Below are 19,748 nucleotides of genomic sequence, written 5' to 3'. Positions count from 1 at the left end.
GCTAGAAAGGAAAATAGGGTGTGCTGCTTAAATCAGAGTTGGCTTCAGACGGTTGCCTGGGGCATTCACGATCCTGCACCCAAGGGACAAACTTCTCCTTTCAATTCGGTCCTTTCCGTGGGGAATTGCGGCAGGGGCAGGTCCTGGGTGTGGTGATGCCCAAAGGGAGCCCCCCTTTCCTGCTTTGGGCAAACCTTTCCGACCTGGAAGCCGCGAGTGACCCGCAGGAGGGAATGGCCATCTGGGTTGGTGGAGACCGCGGGTGGCCCCGACCCCGAGGCCTGCGCAGACCGCCGCGAGGGGGACTGGGCACACCGTGCGTGCGCTCCTCTCCCCCACTCGCTGGGCGGCAGGAGGCGGGTCCCCTTCTCGGCACACAAGTCCTTATATGCACCGGTTCCACCAGTCCGAGTTTCTTCAGCCCCAGAAATAATTAATGGGGGAGGGAGAGCGTCCCTCTTCACCACCCCACCCCCCTCCACCCTCCTTTTGGCATTTTCAACCAGACCAGTTTGAATCCCTCCAAGAAAGCCCAAGATGCCACCGAACCCCCATGTTGCTGCAGCGTCTGAATTGGACTCGGATACAGAAAAGCCTCCTTGTTCCTACGACAGGCACTCAGGGCTCAGCACCAGCTCTCGGGTCCAACCCGCTCAGCGGGCAAAGCCGGGGCCGAAAGGGTGCCCGCCCCTCCCCCACCCCACTGGTGCAGAGGGACCCGGTCAGGAAGCGCGGCCTCCCTCCCGCCGGAGACCACGCCCCCTCCGCCTCTTTTCGCCCCCTCCCCCCTTTGCTCCTCCCAGGAAGCGGTGATCGACAGTTCTGTGTGGTTCTCCACCCCCACTCCCCCAGCTGAGTGGAGGAGTTGATGTGTCTCATTAGAACAGCCAATGCAGCCGCCATCCACGCACCAGCAAAGCAGCATGTCCCATTTAAATCCACCCACGCAGCCCCAGCGCCCTTAGCCGCTCCGGGCGCGCAGCCCACACGCACCGCGGCTCCGGCCTGGAAGGTCCGCGCAGGTGGAGCTCGCAGACCCGGCGGATCGGAGCCGGCGCGCGGGCACCGACCGGGGTGGGCGGGGGAGGCTGGGCCCCGGGCCTCGCGAGCGACACCCGCATGAGGACGCGAGCGCGATAGACCAGGGTGGGATTTCCTAGGGCGACGCTGCGGGGTGGCTCTGACCCATCTCTCCGGTGACGAGGTCGACATGGCGAGCGACTCTCCGGCTCGCAGCCTGGATGAAATCGATCTCTCGGCTCTGAGGGTGAGCAGCGCATGTTTTCGGATTTCTTCCCCGCGGGGGAGGTGAGGGTGGAGGAGCTCGGCGCGTGGACCGAGGCGGGAGATTGCGACCGGAGGGAACCTGCATTCCTGTTTACACTCGGGGCTGGCGGGGGTGCTCTTACTTGAGCCCCGGTGTGGGGGGCACGTTGTCCCCCCTTGCCTGTGTCCGATGCGCTCCAGACAGCGCGTGGAGCTTAAGCCACTTTGTCGTAGACGAGTGTAAGAGCGTTAACATGAGAGACTTCTCAGCGTGTGTGTGTGTGTGTGTGTGTGTGTGTGTGTGTGTATGTGTGTGTGTACTACCTCGGGCATTCGTTTTATGCCCAGGCGCGAGGGCAGGATGCTGCCCCTTTCTGCAAAAAGAATCACAGTGCGATAAAGACGCTAGCTCCCTATGTTGTCCAGCTACCTACGAGCTGACAGTGTGAGCCTGCCGGTACCGAACCGCCGCTCCAAGGAGCGGAGAGTGCTCAGCTTGTCTGGTAGATGGCAACTGCCTCCCCCTCCCCCCTTCCTACTTCTAGCGCCCAGGTGCCTCTCGGCGTCCCCTTAAATGCCAGCCTGCACTCACCTTTACTTGGGGGCTTCACTCAGCCCTCCCTTTGCTTTCTGACTCTAGCTGTGACATTTCAGTTTTATGGATGAACTTCAGCAGGTGAAAGGGATGAGTTTTCTGCCCCTCCCCCGCCAATACACCGGAACTCGTGTGTGTGTGTGTGTGTGTGTGTGTGTGTGAGTGTGTGTATATGTGTTTTCCTTGTGTCTGTGGCCAGTTCTTTGTAGAGCACCTCCCTTCCCGCAGCCCCTCCGGTTTGCACTTACCTTCCCGGGAATTGCCTTAGAAGCCTTGCCTTTTCATTGTATTGACTGAGACATCACTGATACAGAATCCATTTTGCTGTTGTTTTGTGATCCGAATCCCAGGGTAGCCTCGACGCCTGTCTACCCCAACCCCCAACCCCTACACACTCCTTCAGGGAAGGGGGCCGAGCTTTTCTTGCCATTTTAATTAGAGGCTGCCTGCCGGAGGGAGGAAAGGGGGTGAGGGGCGGGGTGGGGAGTGGGGGCAGCAGTGAGGATGCCTTGGGCACCAATGTAAAGGCTTCTCCTGCACCCTCCCCTGGAAAAGAATAGCAACCACATCTATTTGCTGCATGGCGGGCTGGCGAGGCTGAATTGATGGTGGCTCTCAACGCGGAGACAAGCAGGACTGAAGTTCACACGCCCTCCCGAGGAATACATTGGTAGATTGAAGCGAAATCTGGAGGGCCATTTACCTGGATCCTCTTAGTCCTGCTGACATCGCCTCTTTCCTCCACGGGTATTTTAAAGAGGGACTATTATGATCAAAGCGGTACTTTTTCTTTGGCTTCCTATCATCCTCTATCTTTTTCCGCCGCCGTTCCTTGCCGCCCCCGCCCCCCGCCCCAACACACTGGTTCCAGAGAGGAGGTTTCAACCAGGCAGTCCCGGGAAGAAACAGATGCCATTTGAAACAGCCTTGTTCTGATAGTTGGGCAGCAAAGGCTCATTCATGCACTGTTTACAGTAAGCTGCTTATTTCCCTGGCGCCGAAATGCCACATTCAGAACCCGCTGCGCCCTGGGCAACTGAGGGTGGGGGTGGTTGGTAATTGGGTGGGGGCTTTGCCCAAGCCTTTGGCTTCCTGCTTGACCGACTGAGTATTCATTTGTCCCGATTTCTGCCGGGGAATTGCTCCTGGTAGGCTAATCAGGTGGATGGACAGCCAGGCTTGCAGGTGGAGGAAATGTACAGGAAGGAGGCGGTCCGGACAATAGGCAGTGCTTGTGATTGCTCTAAGGCAGAATCACCACCTCTCCATCACTCCTCTACTGAGGGTGCTGTGTGGTGATTTTTAAGTTGGGTTCCAGTGTCCCCCTCAGGAAGGGTTTCTGGGAGCTAGAGCACACGGCCAGGAGGGTGAGCAACCCTTGGGACTCCCAGGGATGGCCGGTGAACGCTCCGCATTCAGATACCCGCGCTTGTGGAATCTGTTTTGAAGAAATCCCGTTCTACTGTTCAAGCAATGGCTCTTTGTGGCTTGTGTTCTGCCTGTGTCTTTCTGCCTGCCCCGAGGGCGAGGGAGACATTATCCCCGCTGACTGGGCGACTTGAATGTAGACTGGAAACAATTTGGTCCTGGAGGGCTGGGGTCAGTCACCGGCTTTGTGGTAGACAGGGTGTGCTAGCCAGAAGAGGGTTCAAAGGGCTCACAGGCACTCAAAAACCCGAAGGGAGAGCATCTCTATCTCCCCACACTGAGACATGGGTGCATCTGGATGAGAAGTCTCATTGGTTCCTAAACCCTCAGAAAAGCCTTGGTACTGAGAACCTCCTAGGGAAAGCCTGACCCCTGAAATGCAGCCAAGGTCAGTGCCTTCTAGGAGCATTGGCTGCAGTCTGGGTCCCTGGTTGCTTCAGTGACTCTTTAATGTACACAATCAATGCTCTTTTTGTCAGCGCTGTGCTCAGTGCTTTAAAACCAGATCCTGTCTGGAGAGGCCTTTATGCCTGCTCCCACTTTGGGCACTAATTGTTCTCAGCCAGTGATCCCAAACTGGACCCCGTCTAAATATTCCCCAAATAGTAACAATGCATAATTTAAACCAGAGCAACTGGTGACAGCGGTGATCCTTTAAATCATGCAAGATTTGCATGGTTGTGGAAAGTGAGATGAAGGCCGGGCATTCTCTGGTTGGGAAACAGATCATTTGAAGCCAGTCTATGTAGCCCTGATTTCTAGCGCTCAGACAGATAAGGCAAGTCTTGGGGCATGCTGGGGTGGAGCTGGTGGTGGTAGTGTGTTTTTAGAGACTTGGAGCTGGAAGGGAATGGCGGAAAACTCATCCACTCTCTTCTTTTAGCATACTGGCACCTGAGCCCAGAGAGGTGAGCCCCTCACCCAAGGTCACACAGTCACTGGGAAGAGGCTTGGGAGGAGAATTTAGCTTTTCTGACTCCTCATTCGGTGCTCTTTTCTTTCTCTAAGTCATGTTGTCTGTGGCTGAATCAGAAATCAATAATGCATTTTCTGCCTGAGCACAGCAAGCGGCAGAGAAGAATAATTTCACCAGGGTTATGGGATTTTATTTATTGAGAAGCAGGAAAATGGCTTCGTGCACGTCAACTTGTAATTCACAGACCCCTGGAGCTTTAGAGGTCCCTCTGGAATTCATCCTGGGAAGCCCCTCGTCCCTTCTGCCTCTGCCCACCCATGTTGTCTGAATCCCTTAGACCAGGGAACCTTTCTGGGTAACCCATCAACGTCGGAATGTCCCACGGGGTCAGTCTGGACATGTACGATGCTTTAGATGCCCCTGCACATGACTATCATGAATATAAAATAAACCCATTCCCTATGGGTGTGTGAAAATGTGTGTGCACAGAAAACAGTTGACTCATTCAAACCCTGGTTGGAGTCCTTCTTGCTTCAAGACATCAGGAATGAAATTTGCTACCAGTATGAGGTGAGCACAGCCCAGGGTGTTTGAGAGGTTAGTGTATTTCTGAACCTGAGCACCTTGGCTGTCCTTCGCTTGGCTCACAGGGTCTGGCATCTAAGGCCATGGTTTGCCACTGTTGACCTCAGACTCTCAGCATCTGCCAGGCTCACACACAAGCTTCAAATTGAACAGAAAGAGCTGGTTCCTGGTGGCTTTTCACCAAACCCTCGCTCCCTCCTGGGCTCAGCCAATTCTTTCCTCGTTGAAACCCATACAAAGGGGCCTCATCTTTGAAGCCTTGTGTACATTCCTGCCGCTACACTTTTGATGTCTGTGTTATAATTGGTGTGGGCTTTTCTTTCTATTTCCCCAATAGACTGTGAGCTCCTGGGGGGTGGGGTGGGGGAAGGGCTAGAGCTTATTCATCATTGAGTTTCTAGTCCTTGTCATTTGAATGAATAAATGCATGAGTGAATAAGTGAATGGATGAATGCAGTGTCCATATCTTACTAGTCTGTGACTTTGGGTAAGTCCCTTAGCCTTAATTCCCTTAAAAATGGAAACTTGCCATCTAGACTGGTTCAAAAAACAAATACAGCATTATGGCAATGCGCTGCCAACTGTCAATCATTATAATGAATATGGTATACAGGACGGCATAGAATTTTACAGGAAGCTTGAGTCCACAAACATTTGATTCTAGTGACAGGGCCTAGAATCTGAAATGATCCTGTCAAAAAGATAGCGGATGGTTCTGGCTTTCTTTTTAATGAGCAGGGCGTGGAGCCGTGGTGGTGAGCGGGTTCCATGGTGGACGGCTAACCCGGAGGTCAGCAGGTGGAAACCACCAGCCACTTGTGGGAGAAAGAGGAGGCTTTTCTATTCCTGTACAGACTGAAACCGTCTAGGAGAGCCCCAGGCGTCGTTCCACGCTGGCCTAGAGGGACCCTGTGCATCAGAATCAGCTTGATGGTTGTGGGGCTTGCTTGTTTGTTTAATCAGGACATTGGTGTCCCTAGGTGGCATGTAAGGTGAAGTACCTCACCACTATCTGAAAGGTTGTGGGTCAAACCAGGGCTTCCAATGGTTCTTTCTGGCTTGAGCCCGTCCTGAGATTTTGTATTTCTATTTCAGATAAACTGAACCAGAATCTAATCTACACAGTAAGACGATTGTCATGTGATTCTTATGTATATGTAAGAATCATAAGAGAATCACCGGTAGAGTCTGATGCATGCATTTATTTTAGAGAGGAAAGGCAACCTCAGCAAGGTGTTGAAGTGGAGTGAGCTGGTTGGCAGGCCTGATTCAGACCCACCCGGAGGTGCCTTGGGAAAGAGGTGTCTTTTGAGAGGTCACACCCTTGAAAACTCTGTAGTAGTTCTACCCTGTACACATGGGGCTGACATGACTAGACTCGACGACAGCGAACAGCAAGATCAATGTCTATGTTCTTCTGAGGGCCTGATTGGATTTTCCCTGTGGTGACATCTGCCCAAAGCTTTTAGGAGATGAGCATATTTCTAAACCAGGATCAATATTATCCACCAAAAAATTTTAAAACCATTTTCTCCTACTTATGGATGAATTATTACGTAAATACAAGCCAACTTATGATTTCTGTGCCTTTCCAAGTAATTCTTTTGGGGGGTATCTAAAATGATGCACTAATACAATAGCCCAGTACTTAAAACCTTTGATCTGAGGCCTCAGGAGACTCAAAGAACTCTTGAAATATAATTATTTTATTAACCCTGTGTACTTAATTAAATTTGGTCTTAAATGAGATTTTAGTAAAAGTGCACCAATTGGTAAGATAATATCTTTAAATGATAAATAACTTGGCAGTTCTTTCATTAGATGCATTGTTGTTTTTCAGAGGGGTTAAGTAGATGCTTTCTTTGCAATGACGTTTCCTCATACTAAGATAGGATGTACTGGCAGTTATCAGAACATCGGAGAAATATGCATAATCATTTTCAATATTATTATCTGTGTAATCTTTAATACAAAAACTAATTTAAGTCATGCATGATCATCTACTTAGAAGGTCATGGACTATTTTGTTGAAGAAAGACTACCTATCAGAGTTTCTTTCTTTTTAAAAAATTTTTTTAATTGTTTTATTAGGGGCTCATACAACTCTTATCACAATCCATACATATATCAATTGTGTAAAGCACATTTGTACATTCATTGCCCTCATCATTCTCAAAACATTTGCTCTCCACTTAAGCCCCGGGCATCAGGTCCTCATTTTTTCCCCTCCGTCCCCCCTCTCCCCTTCCTCATGAACCCTTGATAATTTATAAATTATTATTTTGTCATATCTTGCCCTGTCCAACGTCTCCCTTCACCCACTTTTCTATTGTCCATCCCCCAGGGAGGAGGTCACATATAGATCCTTGTAATCGGTTCCCCCTTTCCAACCCACTCTTCCTCTACGCTCCCAGTATCACCACTTGCACCACTGGTCCTGTAGGGATCATCCGCCCTGGATTCCCTGTATTTCCAGTTCCTATTTGTACCAGTGTACATCCTCTGGTCTGGCCAGACTTGCAAGGTAGAATTGGGATCATAATAGTGGGGAGGGGGGTAGGGGGAGGAAGCATTTAGGAACTAGAAGAAAATTGTATTTTTCATCGTTGCTACATTCGTCTCCTCCTGAGACCCCTCTGCAAGGGGATCTCCAGTGGCCTACAAATGGGCTTTGGGTCTCCTCTGCACTATCCTCATTCACTATGGTAAGATTTTTTGTTCTGATGACGCCTTATACCTGATCCCTTCTACGCCTCGTGATCACACAGGCTGGTGTGCTTCTTCCATGTGGGCTTTGTTGCTTCTGAGCTAGATGGCCACTTGTTTACCTTCAGGCCTTTACGACCCCAGACACTTTACTTTTTGATAGCCGGGCACCATCAGCCTAACAGAGTTTCTTGATGGGAATATCTATATTTCCTTCTCCCCTCCCCACCCCCCAAACCCAAACACTATTGTCTGTAAGGCCCCTTGATATCTTGTCATTTTGAATCTTGTTGGCTGGCCCTTCCCTTTTTTCCATTCCCTCTCTCTTGGAATTCATTTTCCATGCACTTCTTGTTCCAACACCACTTTCCTTTCAGTGGTAGTAGGTCTAAAGTCCAACCAGCTTTGAGCTTTTGTGATTGAATCATGTCTGCCTTGCCCAGCTGAGCCACAGTGGGACGACCTGCTTCTGATTCAGTGTCTCTGAAGCATGTTGATAACGAGCCTGGTAGATGCTTTCAAGACAGATTGGTTCTTCTACTCATATTTCTATGGGGGAGGGAGATCTGAGAACACGGCCTAAACTGGGTGGTTCGCAGTGTGCTGAGACTTTCAAGAGAATCTTCCTGATCTTTTTTGAATGAAATGTTGTTCTGTGCATATAAATATAAGGTTCCTAGTGGGGAGAGAGCGGGAGGACTTAAATAGAAAATGTTGGATGAATTCTGCTCGTAATTTCTTCCATTCTGGTTGGAAGATTATTTCCCTCCAGAGAAAGATGATTCTCAACCCACTGCTTTCTGCATGCCTAGCTGTTTTCGCTTGTCTCAGGGGGGTGCCTGCAATTCTCAAAACACATTTTATTTTACCCCAATCTTAAAAATCTCTCTTCAATCAATTGATTGCACGGGTCTCTTTATCTCTACTCCTACTGGCAGCCAGTGCAGTCCCCTCTTTTGGGCAGCACCCGAGACAAGAGCCACTCTGACTGCAGTCTTCTCCCTGCTGGCCCATCTTAGACATTGGAGTGGTCTTCATCGTCCTAGCTCCTAGCTCCTAGCTCCCAGCACAATTTCAATCGGGGTGTTTCTGATTCAAGACCTTTCTGTATTCAAACTTCAGCTTAGTGTCAAGACCACTGACAATTCAGCTGAGCGTCCATCCAATCTCTGCAGTTTTCACGATTGTTCGTTCACAAACTTGTATTGCCACCTGAAGGGGCCACATGCTTCCTTTGTGGGTGCTCTTTAGCGACCCACTGCCATGTTAACCTTTTCTGTATCGACTTCCCAAACACTCACCACACAAACCCACTCTTTCCACAGAATTGCTCCCCTTTTCGGTGAGAACCAAGTTCTCGCCCTCATGTTACATTCTGACAGAAGTGTCTTCACACTACCTCTATACTACTGAGAACTTTCTGTCTTGGGTTACATTCACTGGGAGGCAGTGCACTTCATGAAGGCACTGTGTAGATTTAATTTCCTGAGGTATCACCCACCAGTTTCTCTAACACAGTAGCTGTTCAGTAAATTGGTATTGAGCTGACAAAGTATGAACTGCCGGCCCATTTTAGATGGCTGGAGGTGGTATGGGATAGAGTGGGCTTAGCTGCATGTTTCTACCTTGAAGTCCCTCCAGAAGTTGTGGTCAATGTGTCAGTCTGAGCTACAGCAGGAAGGTGCGACTGGAGCAGGGAGATCTGTTTCCAAGGTCATTGACTCCTGTGGTGCTGGATGTTGGTAGGAGAGCTTCAGGTCCTTCCCATAGGGCCCTTCTGTGGACTGCTTGAGCATTGTAATGACATCCTAATTGCTCAGAGCGAGTCATTCAAGAGTGCAAACAGAAGCCATGTTGTCTCTTATGACCCAGTGGTGGAAGTCCGCTCAAATCTAACCCACTGCTGCTGAGTCCACGCAGCCTCATTGTGACCCGACAGGATCAAGCAGAACTCCCCACAGGGTTTCCAGGACAGTCATCTGTATGAAAACAGACGGCCACATCTTTCGACCACTAAGCCACTGGTGTGTTCAAACAGTTCACCTTTGGTTGGCAGCTGAACGCTTTAACCACTGTGCCACCATGGCTCCATTGGAAGGCACGAACGAACCATCCTTTTTGCAATATCTTATTGGTTATCCAGGTCAGCCCTTTGTAGTGTGGGTGGGAGGGGACTAAGTAGGAGCCTTGATACCAGAAGGCATTAATAGCACTGCGGGCCCTCTGGGAGGCTGCCCATCAGGCAGAGGCTATCTTTGATGCCTGTCTCTAACATAACATTACTCTCCTGACCTGTGGCTACTAGGTTAGCATTGATAATCTTGAAAGCCGTGTGGCTATCTGAATATGTATATTTAAAAACAGAAGTGGTTCCACAGAGACAGTTCTGACTCCTCCATAAATATCAGAACCCATCACATGCCATCCAGTGGACGGCGACTCAGAGACCCCGTAGGGCAGAGTGGAATTGCTCTTGCGGGTTTCCAAGACTGTCAATCTTTACAGGAGCAGAAAACCTCGTCTTTCTCCCCACAGGTGGCTGGTGACTTTGAACTGCTGACCTGGTTAGCAGGTTGAAGCACCCAAGAGTGCCACCACATAGATGTATATTTTTAATCTTTTCCCTTCCCCTGGCACCTAACAAAGCCTGGGTGTTTATAATTATAGTCTTAGTCCTTAGCATTGTGCCTGGCACGTGATAAATATTGATTGACTAATAAATGCCAATTGAATGAATAAAATGAATTTATTGGGAAGAAATCTTATTTCTTTACTTCCTTATTTGGGACACTTTATTCCTCCAAATAATGACTTGTGCCTGTTTCTAACAAAAGGCACAAATAGGTTAAAGCCATAACATGAATAGAGGTGAAAGGAAAAAGTATACATTTATCTGTCGAGAATTCAGTGATCATTTTATCCAATTTGGCTCCTTTGCAGGTGGAAATTAAGCTCAGAGGCCTTGAAACCCCAGAGTTAGAGATAGGTCTAGACGGGACTCTTCCCATTCTTATTATGCCTCAGCCCTCGGTGACATCACTGCAGCCTCTTCGTGAATCAGTTAGTCCCACCACTTAAAGTTCACCTAACAAACTGTGGATGCAGGGATGGTTATCAGTCTGCTGGTTGCCGGTCTGTCTGCATGTACAGAACACAATTAACACTGCCTATGAGCCAATGTGAAGTAGCCAAATCTATTTTATTTGACAGGAGAGGTGAGCTCAGCTGAGTTAATCAATGTAGAACATTAGCTGTGTTTTAAACACAGAAAATAAAAACAGAGGACTCGAAGGACGGCAAGAGAGCGCAGTTGTAGAAGTGTGAGAGGTGTGCAGGGCCTTGGCTAGAGTGAGGGGCCACAAAGACGCACACTGCTCATGGGAGCAAACAAGTCTGCATCGTTTTAGTTTTTTTTTAATAAAATGAAAGAAGCGGTGTCTGATTCTCATTAGAAAAACCAGACAGACCTGGTCATCTTGGAAAATAGAGAAAAAGAAAAAGGAAGTCCAAAATCATTCAAAATCATAATTCCCAATGATAGCCATGTATGCATTTTGTTACATGGCTGAGCACGAGTTTTTCCATGCTTTAAAATTGAGATCATGTTGTAAGCTTATTTTCCAACATACTTCTTAGCTTACCAACTTGCATTTGCTTGTGATTAATATTTTCCTATGGCACCGTTTTTAATACTTTATATGAGAAATTTTAAAGTTGCATGAATGTAGAACAAATATTAGAATATATTGCTGGTAGGAATGTAGAATGAATGGTACAGTCACTTTGGAAAACAGATTGGCAGTCCCTATATTACCTAGTAAGAATACGGAAAACCCAAGACACATGTCGACCAAAGAATGCACATAACTGTCCACTGTAGCCTTACTCACAGCAGCCTCAGAGTTGAAACCATCTAAATGTCGAGCGACAGATGAGTGGATAAACCAAGCCCTGTCTATCTGTACAATACAATCGTTTTTAGCCATCAAAAGGAATGGGCGGATACACGCGGCAACAGGGATGTACTGTGTATACTCGTGTATAAGCTGAGTTTTCCAGCACATTTTTAATGCAGTTTTTGTGGTAAAATTAGGTGCCTCGGCTGATATTCGGGTCGGCTTATACTCAGATATCTACGGTACCTTGAAAAGATGCTAAATGAAAGAAAAAATACATTATATGAACCTATTGACACAGTCATAATAAAATCTAAAGGCACAGTCACAAAACACACACACATAAGGCTCTGTTGACACGAAATGTCCAGGATGGGCAAGGCCATGTAGGCAGAAAGTAGAGTAGTGTTCCCCAAGAACTGGGAGAAAGGGGGAGGATGGAATGGCTACTAATGTCTTAAACCTAGATGGCAGAGATGGTTGTGTAACTCCATGAATACATTGAACTGTATACTTTTAACATGTGAATTTTAGGGTATGTGAATTAGATTTTAACAAGGCTGCCATAAAAATGTAGGCGGAATAGTGTAATGAGGCCCAATTGAATGCAGTAATTATCCTCTTGTGATCAATCTTGTTTCATCTGTACTACCTACTTCCCCCCATATTAATTGGAAGTATTGCATACTTTAAGTTGTAAATATTTCAATATGCTTCTCTAAAAGATACTCTTTAAGGAATACAAAGCCATCATACCCTTATCATGCCTAAAAAACATCAATACATCAATTTTCCATTCCTTCAAATATTCAATGTTCAAATTTCCGATCATAGGTCTTCTAATATAGGGATATGGCATCATATACTTAACCCATTCCTATTAGTGAAACTCTGGGCTATTTGCAACTTTTCGACTCTTGTCAACAGTGCTTTGATAAATACTCTAGTATATAATGTTATGCACAGCTCTGTTTTTCAGGATAACTTCTTAGAGTTGGGATTCAGAAAGAGCGTATCAATGATTTCTAAGGCTCTTGACACTGTCAAACTTAGGTACTGCAGTCTTAGGTACATGAGAGCGCTTGCCTATTCCCCTACATTTGTCACAGCTGGCCAGTCCACGGCTTTTAAAATGTGCCACTGGACCTGGCATGGCAATGAAGAACAGCTTACTTGAAAACATAGAACTGGAAATGCTGGAATGCTGGGAGCCTCCTTGGGCTTTGGAAGACAAGTAGGTCATTAAGCACAGCTGTCGGAAGTTAGCCGGGCAAGTTCAGACCTGCTCCGGAGATCCATGACGAGACCCATCTTTTCTAGTGACACCCTTAAAAAAAGTAGTGCTGCTTCACAACTTTCCAGACAGTCCTTGAAATAACGAGGAAGGTAATAGCACTTGATTCCACTGTCTGAGCATGTATCCCTTGCCAGTCTCCACAGCTGTTTTATATAAGGAGGTAGCTTGCTGTGATGGTTAAGGGGCTGGGCCCAGGAGGCAGGCAGTTGGATTCCAATCCTATTTGGGTCACTTACTACCTGTGTGAGCTTAGACGTACCTCATAATGTCTAGTCCTTGCTTCCTCATTTATAAAATGAAAATCATAAGAGAATTTATCTTCCGGGTTTGCTGACGATGACCGCACTTACTCACGTAGATTTCTGAGAATGGTGTCTGGCACCTGCTAGTCACTGTGTAAGGAATAGTGAGACATTGGACTGCTGACCGCAAGGCAGTGGTTCAAAACCACCAGCTACCCTGAGGGAGAAAGCCGAGACTCTTTGCTCCTACAAAGATTTACAGTCTCAGAAACCTTATAGAGGGTCGCTTCGAGTTGGAATGGACTCTGTTGGCAGTGAGTTGTATGTTTGGATGGCACAAACGGTTGTGTGCTTGGCCGCTCACCACAAGGTTGCTGAGGGGAACCCATCCAGGTGGGCTGTGTAAGAAAGCCTGGCGATGTGCTTCCCAAAGGGCATGGCCACGAGGATCCTGGGGAGCAGTTTTACTCTGTATTTGTGGGGTCACCAGGCATCGGTGCCATCTCAACAGCAACTGATATGTTAGCTACTCATTACACCCAAACCCACCTCGCTGTTGAGTTCCGACTCATGGCAGCCCCGCAGAGCAGGGTAGAACCGTCTTGTGGATTTCCTTTGAGGCTTTATCCTCATCAGCTCATTTGAATCTCACAACAGTTTCCTGTGGGAGAGGGGTGTGCCACTCACAGGTGAGCACACCAAGGCTTAGACAAATTAAACAATTTACCCCAGGTCAAAGAGCCACTCAGCGGTGAGGTCAGACTCACCTCCCCAGCCACTGGCTGTGGTGACTCACACGGCCATCAACTGACTTAAGGAAATTGTTGTGACATCAGAATTATCTTGTGCACTATCTCCCTGCGGTTCATAGATTTCCCAGAAGTCTTGACTTTGGACACAAGTTCTTCTCTTTGATGAGCATAGCACTGTCTTAAGAATTAGGAGTAAACAATTTCTTCTTCATGGTTTAAAATTTTTTAATAGCCAAAGATAGCTCAAAATGTTTTGGGTTTTTATTCTTCTTATTGAAAAACCAAAAAATCCTCCCACGAATTGTGAACCATTTAGGGATTAACATGATTCCTTGGTGCAGTATGTATAGGGGATGTTTACGTTGACATTGTCATTTTCTTTGGAGAAATCCCCCAACAAGTGTGCTTCAAAGACATGTGGAGTCATGATTGTGGGCCGCCATGCTTTGTCAGACTTGGGCAACAATGACATTTGGATGCTTACAGAAGACAGCAAGACGCGCCAATAGCCACGTTTACATACAAAGGGGGTGATTCTTCAGCCCTTCTGCGTTTGGTGGTGATTAAAAGAAAAACCCTGACTGACACCTTTTCGTATAGGTAGAGATATTTTAAGGTTATGCTGGAGAAGGGGCAAGAGGGAGCTGGGGTCCAATTTAGTAAGAACCCCTGTGCTTTGCGCACATGTCTCCTTTCCACTTGGACACCGCTCTATGGCTGCCGTTCCGGAGGCGGTCAGTTGTCCTGATTGGCTAGCTTTTGGAACAACCTAACTCTCCATTACAAAATGCCTATCAATCATATATGCCGCGGTGAGAAGCCCAGCGTTTGGACATGGTTTCATCATTTTTACCTTTAGGTATTTTTTAGCCTCCTATAATCAAATGACAGAAATGTGGTGGGTGGCAGAGGTTGTAAGCAGTAATTGCGTACTGTATTTAAATAATAATAATAATAATACTTAGCATTTATAGAGCACTTTACATCTTCAAAGTACTTGCAAACATTACCTAATTAAATACCCTCTCTGATTATAATCTGGATATAAATGCACTTGAATCTAGAGCAGAGTCATGAGAAAAGTATGCATTTGAACATTACTGCTAGGTAAGCTTTCGAAACCAAGGCAGGGATGGGAAGGTTAGAATTTGGGATTTGGTTGGACTGTTTTTGTGCACCCCATTCAGCATGATGGACGGATCAGAATCCATCTTCACTTTATTGATGGTTCTGCTTGATTTCTGATCACTGAGGTAAATATGATCACAACTGTGATTCTTATAGAGGCTAAAATATAAACAATATAAATAAGCTTCAGAATGGGCTTCCTTAGGCCATTTTGTGCCATGAAATTCTACTGGTAAGGGAAACGAAGTGGGGTCGTGCAAGGAAGAATGGCTATGCATTGTGGTTTAGTAATTTCTATCTGAGAATAATAGAGGAAGCTGCACAGTGGGATATGCCATAAAGCAACGCATTAGAGAAATGAAACAGCTTTAGTTTGGCTGCACTAGCGACTTCTTGCTCTTTTGGATATGAATCAGTGCATTATCTCTTTGCATGTATATCCTATGTTGCTAATTTAGAAGTTATTTGGAGCAATGGCTTTTGGGGCTTACCCAGGATGAAGTGGGTTCTGAACCCAACATGCGGGGCTGCGATCTGCAAGGTCAGCAGTTCAAAACCACCAGCTGCTCCTCGCAAGTAAGAGGGGACTTGCTACTCCCGTAAAGAGTGACAGTCTCGGAAACTCACAGGGGCAGTTCTACCCTGTCCTATAGGGCCGGTATGAGTCAGCATTGGCTCGACGGCAGGGAGTTGTTTGTTTATTGTGCGCATTATGATTTTTAAAGAGCTGGTTGATAGGGTTACAACCTAAACCAGTGCTTCTCAACATGGGATTGTCAGGCTGCACCAACTCTTGGGCCTGGCCTCCCGATATATGGAATCATAAAGTCTGGAACTGGCTTGCAATATGTGTTTTAATAAAAGATGACTGATGCATACTAGAGGATCAGCACCACTGACCTAGATGTTTAAAGATAACTCCCTTTTCTTGCTTTCATACACTGAACAAGTATCTATGGAGGTGCCTGCCATTAAAATGAGATACCGGGTTTCTTCGTTATCGAGTGCTACCCTAACAGGGATACTCCCAAGGTGGCTTTAATAAACGGATGCTTATGTTCATACAGTGCAGGGGCTAGAGGCCTAATTCAGAGGGCCAGGCCCAGAGGAAAGCCTTCTCTTTCTGTTGGCATCAGAGGAGGTCCCTGCTCAGGAGACGGAGAGACACAGCGGCTGCAGTGAGGGCTCAAGCCTAGGAACAGCTGGGAGAGCGGTGCAGGACCAGGCAGCATTGTGCTCAGTTGCACTTCTGGTCGCTGTTTGGCAGGAACCGGCTTGATGGCACTGAACAAGCACGACGTGCCTCGGATCCTGGGCTACCTTCATCCCTCTTTCCCCATCTCTTCTTCACCGACTTCCTGTTTCATCTCGTGTAGATTTCAAAAGAGATTGATTTAAAACTCACCCTACACTCATCCCGCCTCATTCAGATAACAAGAAAACTCATTCTTAAGTGGGATGATGACCCCAGACAGAGGCTAGGGGTAAGAGGTTAGGGTTCCCAGCACATATATTTGGTAGACACCGTTTAACCCACAGCACCAAGGACACAGTGATAAGACACATGTGATCCCTCTTCCCAAGGACCTTCCTGCCTGATGACTGGGGGACACAGACCTTAAAGAAGTAATCATAGAGGTGCTCCATGAAATGCAGGTTGCCTTTGGAAACATGGAAGGAGACTTGTGGGGGAACTTGAATGTGCCTGACCAACGTTGCAGAGGAAAACAAGGGCGACTTTCCCCTAAGGTGTACGAGCGCAAAGAAATCATGAGACACCCCCACGGTGAGAATTACGTATGACAAAGTTCCTGCTAACACTCGATGCATCTGGATTCTTGAAAAGTCTAAACAAACCCAACTGGTAATCTGACTGCTCTTTGGTGCACCAATTTTTTTTCTCTTTTATTATTACCAAGTTTACTCAAGGTACACCACAGCCGCACCCCATGATGGTGAGGTGACATCTTTCTGATGTTAGCTTCCTGTTTTTCACCTGTGGGCCTGTAGGGATTCAGTGGAAAGCCCAGGAGATGCTGACATTTGCTTGGAAGCTGAACAAAAGACGTTCCACGTTCACAGGAGTCTCCCAGCCTTGTCATTGTTTGAAGACTGGAATCTTGGGGTTCTTTATTTTTGTGGCCTGGAACAATGATAGGGAGAGTCTGAATCTAGGCAGCAGGTTGGAGGAATTCTCTTATGGAGAACCCCCACAGACTTTCTTTCTAACAACAAACCATAAACCTCCTTTCCCTACTAGCCACCAAGGTGCCTCCTGTTATTCTTCAATCCATGGCTCGTTCTGAGGCCCACACCCTGCTCGGTTGCAGTGTCCCCATGAAAGCTAAGAGCGAATTGATACATGCTGTGGGCTTGCTCGCATCAGCATCAACTCCATGGTTGTGGGTTTGACCCAAGTGCTAGATTGAGTCCTGCCGACACAATGGTTAAACTTTCAACTCCGAACCAAACAAGGCGGACGGTTTGAATGAAGCTACTCCAAAAAGATGGCTAGTCTGCTTCCAGAAAGATTCACAGCCTTGGAAACCTGAGGGGCCAGTTCTGCTTTGTTGCTTAGAGTCACTCTGAGTTAGAATCAACTCGATGGCAAGGGGTTTGGATATGATTTGGATACATGGTCAGTGTGTGTCTATGGGGGGAAGGTGGATGGCCATCGTGTTATTGGGAGCAAGCTTGTACACCAATGGAGAGGGAGCACGTGTCAAAGGTGTAGTCTCTTTCCACTGCTAGCAAAGGTGCTTTTGAAAAAGCAAACTTGGAGATCTCCTCAGGGAAGACCCACTTGAGAGGGGACAAAGAAAATCGTCATGAAACTCTCCCGCTGGCATCACGCAGATGCTGACTCACAGCGATCCTGTGGGACAGGTAGACATGCCCCCTGTGGGTTTCTGGGAGTAGACAATCTCTTCTTTCTATTTTGGAGCAACTGGTAGTTTGGAACTGCCAACCTAATCAGCTCAACTCATAACCACTGTCTGGTTAAAAATTATTAGGGTTTTTTTTTTCAATATTATCAAGTAGGGAAGAAATTCATCTTCCTTAGAGGAGGTCTTGATATTCTGTTTGAACAGAAAATTGCTCAAACATTTTTATCCAGAGCACCGATTGTTTTCTACACAGGGTGGTGAATACCATACCCAAATGTCGGTTCTGGACCAGATGTGGGGCAATTTCCTCTGTAGAAGTGGTGACGTCCTAAGCTCTTAGGGCACGATGAATTTGAAATGTTTTCTTCTTAGTCTTTGAACCCACGATTCTTTTCCTTTGCCCTTCGCCTGGGTGGAACGGTCATTTGAGTTGGAGGGTGCTGTGTTTTCGATGGGATCTTCAGACGCCCCTGTAAAGCAGGGGGTTGAGGAACCAGTGGAGGCCTGGTAGTTGGGTGCTAGGTCCCACTCTGAAATGGTGGGTCAGACAGAAGCCAAGCAAACGTCTGCTGTCTGCTCTTATTTCCTTGAAGCAGGTAGCTATCATGCCCACCACAGAGAACGCTTTTCTCTCTGCACACATAAACAAAAATGCCACTGGGCTATCCTTCCGCAGAAGATCCAGAGGCCTCTTGGAGAAGGAAGATTGCTTGTCTTAACAATAGAGACGGTCTCTCTGTGAGTATTGTAAAGATCTGCCTTGTGCTGGCATTGCCCTTATTTCTTGAATATAATCAAATGTTTATTTTTGGAGAAGAGCAGATGTAAAAGTGTGAAATACAGACATCTCCACATTTGGGGGGTGGGGTGGGGAGAAGGGGAGGAGGGCCGATGTTCCTTTAAGATCCTGGTAAGCCCATCTGAGTGACTCTTTTGTTTTTCCCCCAGACTGACTGAAAATTAGCAGGGGAAATCTCCTGGAACCTGACCAGCTGGGTCCCTAAACCTCCACTTAACTGATCGCACCAGAAAAGTGCTAGAAGATAATTATCATAGGTCTTCATCCCTGGGACCAAAAGGGTGCCCCTCCCACCCCCCAAGGAGAAAGGCTCTCTGTGAAGAGAGTGAATTGTACACACTCAATGAAATGTGTATGACACTGCAGGTAACATGTTAGCGACCCTGAGATCAAAGCTGAGGTTCGTTTTGTAGGCTGGACAAGTGAGTCACGGGCGTTTGGAAGCGTGGTGCCCCTTGGTGGTCTCTGCCACTGCCTCTGGTTCCCATTCCCCACTTGTTTGTTCGTTCAAGGGACCGGGATTTTCAAGGCAACAGGGACATTCCTGTGACTATTATGCTCTCAGTCCCATTGAGACCAGGGCTGTTTTTTTTCTTCCCTGGACGCAGGGTCTCTCTTTGTGTAGTGTCACCCAATACAATGCAAGTTGCATCAGATTTAAAGCAACAATTCTCCGGCCGTCTTTTCTATCTCTGGGTTCTCTTTGCTGCCAATCTGGACGTTGCTGCTGGTGGGCAGGGTTCCCTGTCATTTGGTCCCGGGGATACACGGATCGGTGTGCAAGTCCGCTCTCCTTTGCTGTGCTTGGTTCCCTGAGAACTCCCTAGTGGTGAATATCGTGGACCACTTTTCTATAAGAATTACGTTCTCTTTGTTGTTTAGTATTGCCTGCTTTTGTACGTGGCGTTGATTTGTTTTTAATTTTTAATTGGGTGAGGGTTTGCAGAGCAGATCATCAGTTTTACATTCAACAATTCATACACATTTTATTTCATCTCATTGATTTATCGTCTTTCAACGTAGCATCACTTATCCCACGTCCTCTCTGAGTTTTCTGTTTCCATTCCTCCTCCTTTCCTAACCCTCTGAACTTTGTCCTTGGGTACATTACCCTCTGAACTTTGTCCTTGGGTACATTACCCTCTGAACTCTGTCCTTGGGTACATTACCCTCTGAACTCTGTCCTTGGGTACATTACCCTCTGAACTTTGTCCTTGGGTACATTACCCTCTGAACTTTGTCCTTGGGTA

General features: G+C 47.2%; 1 protein-coding gene across 1 annotated transcript in view; it reads left to right on the top strand.

Annotated features, from left to right (window-relative positions):
- The first annotated feature begins 880 nt into the window (after nt 1–880).
- TNIK (TRAF2 and NCK interacting kinase) overlaps nt 881–19,748 on the top strand; it is a 445,063-nt gene continuing 426,195 nt past the window's right edge. The window contains exon 1 of the mRNA XM_045297671.1: nt 881–1,267. Within this exon, the coding sequence (XP_045153606.1) occupies nt 1,211–1,267 (57 nt within the window). The 5' untranslated portion in view covers nt 881–1,210. The remainder of the gene's footprint in view (nt 1,268–19,748) is intronic.

The sequence above is a fragment of the Echinops telfairi genome, unplaced genomic scaffold (genome assembly GCF_000313985.2).
Source record: "Echinops telfairi isolate 266 unplaced genomic scaffold, ASM31398v2 ScPeMD7_7420;HRSCAF=8458, whole genome shotgun sequence".
In the NCBI taxonomy this organism is placed as follows: domain Eukaryota; kingdom Metazoa; phylum Chordata; class Mammalia; order Afrosoricida; family Tenrecidae; genus Echinops; species Echinops telfairi.
Note: the sequence above shows the minus strand (reverse complement) of the source record. Positions and strands in the feature narration are given on the sequence as shown.